The 10,292-nt window shown below is 35.1% G+C and overlaps 1 protein-coding gene across 1 annotated transcript; it reads right to left on the reverse strand.

Moving 5' to 3' along the window:
* Nucleotides 1-485: 485 nt before the first annotated feature.
* Nucleotides 486-9,893, reverse strand: LOC102584761 (peroxisomal nicotinamide adenine dinucleotide carrier). Its single transcript, XM_006355596.2, has 11 exons — nt 9,535-9,893; nt 9,377-9,454; nt 9,205-9,279; nt 5,361-5,491; nt 4,965-5,019; nt 3,145-3,246; nt 2,281-2,349; nt 2,099-2,206; nt 1,909-1,977; nt 1,322-1,376; nt 486-1,029 (listed from the first exon to the last, which is right to left on the reverse strand). Exons 1-11 carry the CDS (start codon nt 9,613-9,615, stop codon nt 845-847), a joined length of 1,008 nt encoding a protein of 335 aa, XP_006355658.1. The 5' UTR covers nt 9,616-9,893; the 3' UTR covers nt 486-844.
* Nucleotides 9,894-10,292: the final 399 nt, after the last annotated feature.

The following is a 10,292-nucleotide window of genomic DNA, read 5'->3' on the forward strand; positions in this document are numbered from 1 at the left end:
CTATAGTCTTCAAGAACAATTAAAATTAAAGTAAAACAAGAAAAAATTGATCTTAAATTTTTAAAATAATAAATAGTATTTTTAACAAAGACTAATGAATATTTTGAGAGGGAGGGAGCATGACATATTAATAAACCATTCACTGAGTGCACTCTTCTTTAATTTGTTGATTAGTCTCATTATGCCTTTACTTGTTTATTTCATAACCCTATTTTTCTCTTTATTTAAGGTTTACTTGACACCCTTTTATTCCATAACACCAACCCCCACAGCCCCCTCATATTTCTGATGGTTTACCACAATCATTTTTTTTTTATCTGCTTTATCAATCTTCACCAGCATAATTTTTTCGAATAATACAATCAATTCAAACATTATATTATATGAAGTTACATTACAATATGAACCATGGATAAGAACCATCGAAACAAGCTGTAAAAAAATCGGTTCACCAATAAACTAACACGCTCTACTAAGTCAACTGATTTATAAAGAAGCTCAATCCCGTAATTTAAACTATTTTGATATACTAATAAGTAAGAAATACAACATTAATTCACTTTTTGTCCAGAAGTGAGATATTACCATTATGTGGAGACACAATAAACAAATAATGGAGCAATGATTAATGTTCTTCAATGGGAGTTGTGTCCAATTACTACCAGCTATTTGCACTGGAGAAGGTGGCAGATATCCAGTTGAATAATCGAGGAGTCCGCAAGCTGGTTTGGACACCACAACACCGCTATCAGATGAAAACTATACTTAGTGATCCATCCTAATTCTGAAGGTATATCTTGTGCTTAAGACGTAAATGGAAGAAATCTAACTTCTAATGAGGCTTTCATCTGATAGCATTAGCAGCACTCCTCCCTGTTAATAACCATCTAGCACACCTGACGAGTTCCTCCTTGACCATGAAAAGAATAGCAGCAGCAAGAATACTTTGTACGATTTTTGTGCCCATCCCCTTGAAAAATCCATGAAAGCCTTCATAGCGTATAATCTTCATCAGAGCATCAAGTGTACCTAAATTGCATTGAGAAACTTTACTACATGCATTTTTTACCCAAAAAGTTGACATGGGAAACCTAATATGTCTGATCAAGAGTTTCAGTTAAGATAAACTAACCCAGATTATACATATTGCTACAAATAGAATTACTGCATTTACCCGTCTTTAACATATTGCTACAAAATATAATTACTGCAATTAGCAGTCTCATCTCACCAATGTCTAACATGTAAAAACTCAAATATAAAAATATGCTAACCTTTAAATGATGCTAGTATATAAACAGAGTAACTCAAGTCCACTGACCTTTATATTGATGTCTTTTATCTGCACCAATGTCCTGCTTTGCCTGGAGTCTTGACTGCAAGATAGAAAAACACTATTATGAAGAAAAGCTAAACTGTTGGATAGTGGTCCAAACTCTGCACGGACAACTTAATTGGACCCGATTGCAGCCACATGTGTTTCAACTGTTCCAATCAGCAGTTGCAAAAGAAGTTAAAAACTGGGAATGTGGTACTAAATATTGTATGGTGTTCTGTTTAAGTCTATATAGCTAAAAGCAATAATGAAACCATTTCAAATTATGCTGGCTGCAATTCCTAATGGGACCAAATGAAGCTGAAATTGAAAAGGCTGCTCTGAACAATATTTGAAGGTAAAAGAAATATTTATCCACTCACCAACAGGCTTTAGTTCAACAGTAGGTTATCTAAATTAAACAAATGGTGAAATGGAGCTCAGAAAATCAACAGATGAAGATGAATATATGAGTCAACGTTTAGGGGGCTGATATGTGCATCAACTATTTGCAACATCAATCCAAAAGATGAGAAACTTCGATAAAAAGAGCAACAGAAAATGAACTTTCTCCATACAGAACACTCATATACCTTGATAACCAGAAGAGGATATGTTACTACTGTAGCTCCAAGTTTTGCCACAGCTCCAAGTAGAAATATCTAGCAAAAATACAAAACATATGACCTCCAACAGTTGACATGTCAAAAGTTAAAAATTCTAAAATAATAAGACAAGTCTAGAGAAGAATCTAGAGGAACAGGAGAAAGGGACAAAGGTTACCTCCAAAGCAGTGACATCATTGGCACCTTTGTTGCTAGAGGCACGTCGTTTTCTAATCTTCTTCAACAAGGTTTCATATAGCATAAATTGTATGGAAGGATTGCTTACCTGTATTTAGCAAGGAGAAGGATCAGGAACCATTATTTAGTATGTACTACTTACTAGATTAAGCTCTCACATACCATGAATAATGTTGGGAAAACACCATTCCAGAAACCTGAAATTCCATCTTCACCATAGACTTCTTGAATCTGAAAAATACAAGTGTTACCTATTAGAAAATTACAGGTATAGGCTGAATAGTTTATACCATGACTGTGAAACATGGCCAAAAAAGTTAACACTTATCAAGTTAAAAAAGCTTGGGGAAAAATTTTATGCTTCTGGAAAAGGTTTTAGTCCAGTGGTAAGAAGCACAACATGGGATGTGTGGGTAAGTCACACGTCATGGTTTTAAATCCTGTCATAGACAAAAGCCTGGCATTTAAGTGGAGAAGAGTATAGGGTGGGCACATTATCCACCAAGTCACGAATCGTGCACTTAGCTCTCGAGGAATTCTCAATTGTAAAAAGAAAAGTGTATGCTTCTGTTTGATCGGCAGCCGTTACGTTGTATGTTTTATCAGAGAGGATTAGATGAGTACCATCATACGTTCTCACAGACATTCTACAGCCAAAGAGTCATTTTCTGTTTCTGATTTTACAAAAAATTATAAAAAAAATGTGAATCTTTCAGAAACCATCACTTCTCACAATGATACTATGCTCCAATTATTTAGTTACCAAAAATAATCAAGCATCAAAGTGTTAAATGATACCGTATTGCCAGTTAAAACATTGAAGAAACAAAAAAGAGTCTTTTAAAAAGATATATGTTGGATCCATGAATCAGCTTTCATCTAGAGAACAGATACAGATAAGTGAAATGCTCAGGGGTAACCAACAAGATTAAGTATGCAAATCTAATGGTCAAAAATCCAAGGTATGCAAATTAAGTTTGAATGCATCATACATCACATTTTAAATAGGAAAAATTCAGTTCATACTGTGTGGCTTGTCCCATAGGGAGAAGGTTCAACCACAACAGAGATTTCATCATGTGATGCTTCAAGTTTTGGGTGGTTATCTTTATCCTTTCTTGAATGAGTCTGCACAATAGTTGTGAGAAATACAGGTAAGAAAATCAAGTTTACGAAACATATTAGGGAGAAATTTTTCATGAAGAAACGAGAGTGTATAAACTAGTTAAAGAATTTAAGCGAAGCATTTTAACATCTAACCAAGGCAATGAGTAATACATTCAAAGCATTTTCACATCAAAGTAATACGTTGAAACAAAATACTACACCACCCATAACTCAGATGCTTCTTGTACTTATTTGATCAATACACGACAGCTTCCAAACTGACATTGTTCCATCTTTTGAAGCAGCAAATGCAGAGGAAAATGTCAGTAACTGAATTCAAAAGAGCACTTCACTTCCGCTCACAATACTCAACAGCACAATCAATCATGGTCCAATGACGTCCATTACAAATGATAGATATCCAACCTCGACAATTGTATAACAGATATGACAACAGTACTATAATTGCAACACCAACAGGGAACAAGCAACAGAGTTCCCCAGTTTGGTCTAAGTATACAATTTGAAAAGCAAGGTTGTCATGGTAATTGACATGAGCTAGGTGACTAACCATACATATCTTGTTATGTTTAATAGACAAATGACTTACAGTATTAAGGTTGAAACTGCAGTTTTCCAGCAACAACAACAACAATGTCACAATCTCAAACTAATTGGAGTCATCTATAAATCTTCTATATCCATTCTACTCTATCTAAGCCAATACTCGATTTGTATGTATTTATTTTGCATCTGATTCTTCTAATTCTCAAAGATGTCCATCTGATGTTTGTTTCCCAAAACAAAGACATATATCCGGGTAGCTTATAGGACGACTTTGGTTTGTTTATACATTCATAACCAGTACTGTACTTGCAACAGTTCCACAATGTAACATGAAATTTTGACCTCAATTTCACATACCTATTGGATATAGCATGAATAAACCTCATTAATGCTGCACAATCAACCATGACGCTTTGATCTCCTCAAAGAGAAGCATATTTATGTAGCAACTAACAAAAGATTTTTTATGTGACTCCTGCATCTTTGCACATCCTCCACTCTTTTTCAGTCCATGATTACCAGCCAGACTAGTGTAAGGTTTGCTAATTCATAGGCAACCTGTTTAATATTTCAATGACATTGATTTGACGTCAAATTAATGAGTCATAGCAGAAATCCATCGCAAAGATCAGCATACTCTGCATATTCCTGCGGAAAACCAAACTTCTAATTACCCTTCTGGATATTGATTTGATAGATAGTAAGCGACATTGTTCTCATTCTTGACCGATAAATGGCACCACATCTTGCAATCCTCTATTTCTGGTGATTTCAGTTAATTATCTTAAAGTGAATCCCCTTCTTCTGCTCACAAAAACAGCAACACCTTTGTTCTTCTTCTTCCTTTGCTTCAATATGTCGCTCAACATAATCCCGTCAAAAAAAGGTTAAAGTAGAGCTCATTTATCTAAACCCACGAGCCTTCATCTTAAGCAGTTAAAAACTTATATCAACTCCAGAAGAAATATATTACAGCTCTATATTCGTATTGCACTTGCTCATAGAAGAGAGTGTTGAAACTGGTAGGAACATATCTTAAAAGAAAAAGGCATCATAGACTAAACTACATCAATAAACTTGGTGCTGTGCTAAGTTCACCAAGACATTAAGTAAATACACCAAATTCATAACCTTTCTCATAGGAGGGTAAAGGAGAACCCCAGAGTATTTACCTGCATGCGTGTAACAACTACCCATATGGGATTGGTCAGCAGTACATTAACACACCTGTAACAAAGAAAAAATCAAAACATTCATGATTAACAAAAAAAGTACAATATTTCAAAAGGAATTTTAACCAAATAAATTTATTCATCAGCACTATACAAGTTTTGGCTAGACAAAATAAGAATATCAATATTATGCACAGAAGACCACCAACTGAAATTTTGAATCAAAAAGAGTACTATGCCATAAAGACATCCAAGTTTTTTTTATAAGGTATAATCTGACAAGAATCAAGTTTATTGTGGCAGAATACCGTTGATACATGCATTGTCAATACAGCAAATTACCAAGCTACCAAAAGGAAACACGAAAACTTAATATCCAACAGAAAAGAAAATTACCCAGATAAAGCAGCCACCAGAAGTGATGAGAACATCCCGACTGATCCATCACCAATTCCATTCTTCTTACGTACAAGTGCATCAGTTTCTGCTCTATTCCTCAATATTTGGTAGAAATAATAATAAACACCCTGTATCAAGAAAAGTACAGATACATAAGAGATCAGAAATTTCACTACGAAACAACAAAGGAAAGCCATTTAAAGAAACGTTTACATTCACAGAAGATGAAAGTTAGTGAAGTATTTGTCAATTGATTATTCATATTTCATCTACACATTTGTCAATGAAATATAAGAAGACTACTAAAGTAAACATACTCACTTATGCAACGGTGCACTTGGACCAACACATATGGGTTCCCCATATTATACAAATGAAATCTTGATAGATAGACCAGACCTTGCATCAATAGACTGTAACTGAACAGAACATTGGATGGGGCAGGGGTCAATTTAAAAGATCATCAATGATATACCGAAAACTTAATTGAGGTTGAGCCACCCAACAGGGCAAAAGAGTTAACAACTACCAACCACACATAATAGTTTGATAAACTGAGTACCATGTTTCCCTGAACTATTAGCCAAGGAATTCTTTTCCAAAACACAGTGCGTTATCATCACAACACTTGGTCAGCAAGGCAAACTAAAGAAGACGTGATTCTCGTTTGTACAAGGTAAAGCATCTTCAGCCCAGTTCATGATCAATGCTCAACTAGACAAACACTAGGTGGTCTATCTTATTTTACATGAGGCCAATAAGTCAGAAATATAAGAACAAAATTTATCCTCTTCCCGTTCAGAAATTAAAGTCTATTAGGTCAGTTTCAAGTTTCCACAACAATTTTTACTAGTTCCTGTGGCATAAGAAGGAGAGTTTTTGACACGTTTGGTCCATTTACTGTCACCCTAAATATAAGTTGATCTCTTTGTACAATCTGTTAAAAATCCTTAAATATAAGTTAATCCCTTTGTATAATCTGTTAAAACATTTCAAATTCTTTTTAGTATGAACAAATCTAACACACCCATCAAAAACAAAATGCATGACCACATCTAACACCTTCTCCACCCAAAAGAGCTGTCAAAGAAAGATGAATCTCTCACTTGCTGGCTGTTTGACCAGCCAACACATTAATAGGGAAAAAGTAATCGTGCATTATTAACTTGTTTTCCCCAGATTAAAAACCTCAAGAGTTGTTCAATGCAAGGAGAACGTACACAGAGCTACCACTGTAATACTCTTCAATGTGAAGCCATCAAGAGACGAATTTGACACAATACTACTGGCACATGAGGAAGAGGGAGGGGAGCTTCAACAGAATAAAGAGAATAAGACAGTTACAATACAAATTCATGGAGAGACTTGACAGGGATAACAGATTGAAAGGAAAATTTTATTTTTATTTTTCGATCTAGTGGCATATTTTGATTAGATTATCAAAAATGAGCAAGTGGCAGTTCGTGTATCTGAAGAGCAAAAGCTGATCTGAAGCTGGTAGGTGATGTTGTCAAATATATAGTTATGGAAGAAAAGTTGGCAAAGTTTGAGGAAAGTGTAAGGCAGTGAATGCCCAAATAGCACAAACAGAAAGCTAGCCGGAAGTTGAATTGCTTGTTTGTTGTATGTGCTGAAATTGCATATGTAGATTATGGATTTAAAATGGCAACACAAAGCATGAGTTAATGCAATTGATGAACACTTAGGGGTCATTTGGTTTGAATACAAGTTATGTTGGGATTAGAAGGGTGACAAAGGGGAATAGTAGGGATGAAATCACTTTGATAGAAGCATGTTGGATGACAGAACTTTGACTTATCAAGTCATCAACGGAAAGAGAGGGATTCGAACCCTCGGTACGACTAACTTGTACAACGGATTAGTAGTACGCCACTTTAATCCACTCAGCCATCTCTCCCAATTGAAAAGCATAATTAAGATGTCTCTCACAATGGGTAGAATTACTGCATTTCGGATTCACCATCGCTTGTACTGATTGACAGAATTCCTGCCATACCAGAATCCCATTATTATGGTATATCAGTTTATCAAGATGTCAATCTGAGATCTTATTCCAGTTTGATACTTGACGGCAACGATGAGTTTTTCCAGCTTGAGTTCTCTCTGCAAAGCTCAAGGATATTCATATATCAAATCTCTATAATCAGATTTATTTAACTCCTCATGGAAATAAGAACTGCCTATTTATCATATAAACTCACTTTGCATAGAAGCTTCACTGCCCACTGCTGCATCATCTGTTTGGCTATGTTGCCGGACAAGTTTCATGTAACTTGCAACTGTTACTATCAAAATACATATCCAAACCTCAAAATAGACCCCGGTTACTTTATTTGCAGGAATGCATTTTGCATTTAGTCTCTTGCAGCTCCACTATTACTACCTACTATCTTACCTATTTAAGAGTTAACCCATTTGTATTCCGAAAAGCTATTGACTCCTTGTCAGTGCCAGTCTGCTAAGTCATGCTTCTAAAATCAGATAACTTTGTTACAATCCACTTTGTAGAGTAACCTACTGTCTACCAACATACTCCCTAACTGGCTATGAAAAATAATTTTGAGAAGTTGTGCCAGTCTGCTCAGTCGACTTCTCTTGCTTCTTGCCAACTTCTTCATTAGGTACTTTTGTTTTTTACTTCAATACCTTCAGACAATGGTGCAGATTTTCACAATAAGTGAAAAAGGGAGAGATAGATAAAAGTTTGGTGCCAAATAAAGCATTGATTTTTTCGCTACTCAATGTAGAAACAAAAAGATTCTCTCCTAATTGAGTTGTCCTGATTTGTTTCATTCCCTAACAGGCCAGACACGTAATCCACATGGCAAGTCCAATCACCTCTGGCAGTTGTTAATGGAGACCAAAAATGTTGAATTTGATCATTTTTAAAGGATTACAAAGTTAAGAGTATCTACCTCAACTATTCCCGAGGAATGTTATAAGGTGTTATACTAAGGACAAACTCAAGTTTTGGAAGCTATTACTAGATATTCTCCAGCCAAAAGTCAGAATATAGCTATTACGGGGGATGTATGAAAGGGTGTATAAATTAACAAAATCACATTTTTATCAAGTATAATTCTATTTGAACTATTCCACCTATAGAACTCTTAATGATGATTGTATTTAGAAATTTTGAGAAGGGGTGATGATATACTAAGGACCTACTATGTCAGGAACTCATAAGCAGGACAAGGACAAATAACTAGGTGAAGGACTGTGGATAACCCATCACATCAAGAATGCATGATTGGCACACATTTCCAGTCATGGGACCACATGTCCCCAGATTTAGTTTCCCAACACTTGAACACAAGGCCGCCTACTGCCAATATGTTACCTACTTTACGACTCAAAATACAAATCAGTGCAAGTATTTCACGGTTTAATTCAAGTATTTTCTCAGTAATGTGCTGTTTGATGTGACCAAATTCCGCATCCAACTTAGTTACAGGAACTTCACCAAAATTTCATAATTAGTACCCACATCACTCAAACTTTTAAAGTCTAAATATATTCCTTAGTAATCTCTATTTTCCCAATTTTCGAAAGACAAAGCAGATAAAATTGCTAACACAACATTTGGAGCCGCAGTAAACGTCAATCTCAATTCCCAACTAGGTTGGATTAAGCAAGCACACAATGCACATTAGCATAGTTGATGTTCTCAGTAAAGGTGATATTCATAGTTGATGATCAAGCAAAGCACACGCAACAAAAAACCGAAAATTCTAAACAAATATACTTTCTACAGGATGACTACGCACACGGCGCACATTAGCATAAAGCAAAAAATCAAAAAAACAAAATCAAGCTTCACCTGCGATGCAGCGGTACCAACTAGCGACGGAGCTAAACCACCATATAGCCTATCCCACCCTTCCTGCTTTACAACCTGCAGATCAACCAAAACACAAAAAAAAAAAAATGAGAAATTGGAAGTAAATAAAGTTAATTTTGACATAAACGGAGCCAAAAACAAAAACAAAAACCTGGCACATTAGTTCAATAGTTCCAAGCGTTTTCTTCATCTTCTTCGAATTTCTATCTGTTCGCTCCCGAGTATTTACCTGACATCACAGAAGTCAAACAAAGAAAAAAAAATTGTACTAGTAATTAATGTCTAAAATAGTGAAGAATAACATAATACTGTGTCAAGAGGATAGGTGATGAGTTGAGCAATGACGCCGGCTCCGGCACCGGCGATGCCACAGATCAAAGCATCCGACATAGCTTCCGTCAAAAAAAAAAAATGGGGGAGACGAAAAGGGAAAAAAAAAAGTGAAAATAATATGTATGAAAAATTGACTTATGTATGAATTTGGAAGTAGCGGAAAATGGTAGAAATTGGAAATTGCATTATCAAAAAATAATAACACGCGAGCGGAATGGAGACTGATAAATCGCTCGCTATCAGTGTATTGAGTTTCGTTTTTTTCACTTTGTTCTTCCGTTTAAAAGAGTGTCACGTGCTAGTTTTAAACATTTCATCATGATACATGACAAATGAATTTGGAAGTCGATATGGTTATTTATTTATGGATAATGTAATATAATAATTGTAGTCGAAAATGGTATGATTAAATTTGTTAAAGTGATTTAAGATATACTAGTTTGACTCATCTTGAAAATGAAATAAATCATAGAAATAGTAATATATAATGAATAGGAGTAATTGAGTTGTTTTAGATCATGAGAATTGAGACTTGGTATAATGCATCCGAAATAAAGTGTTTTTGTTTTAAGAAAATATGTGTGCTTGAACAAGTGCTATGAAACATTAGATTTGTATAAAAACCGCAGGCAACATCTGATTGTATAAAATCGCATGCATCTGATTTGTAGAAATCGGACATCTGTGTCTATGAAAATTGAGTTTGTGTATGTATATGTTCTTTGTGTTTGTAT

This window comes from Solanum tuberosum, unplaced genomic scaffold (genome assembly GCF_000226075.1).
Source record: "Solanum tuberosum cultivar DM 1-3 516 R44 unplaced genomic scaffold, SolTub_3.0 scf00202, whole genome shotgun sequence".
NCBI classification, from domain to species: domain Eukaryota; kingdom Viridiplantae; phylum Streptophyta; class Magnoliopsida; order Solanales; family Solanaceae; genus Solanum; species Solanum tuberosum.

Bases quoted from the DNA above. Each gene is read 5' to 3' on its own strand.
- LOC102584761 (XM_006355596.2), bottom strand. From the start codon at position 9,615: ATGTCGGATGCTTTGATCTGTGGCATCGCCGGTGCCGGAGCCGGCGTC. The intron at 3,247-4,964 runs GTAAATACTCTG...ACTATTGTGCAG, and splicing joins TAGTTGTTACACGCATGCAG to ACTCATTCAAGAAAGGATAA. The intron at 2,207-2,280 runs GTATGTGAGAGC...TGCTAAATACAG, and splicing joins TTTTCCCAACATTATTCATG to GTAAGCAATCCTTCCATACA.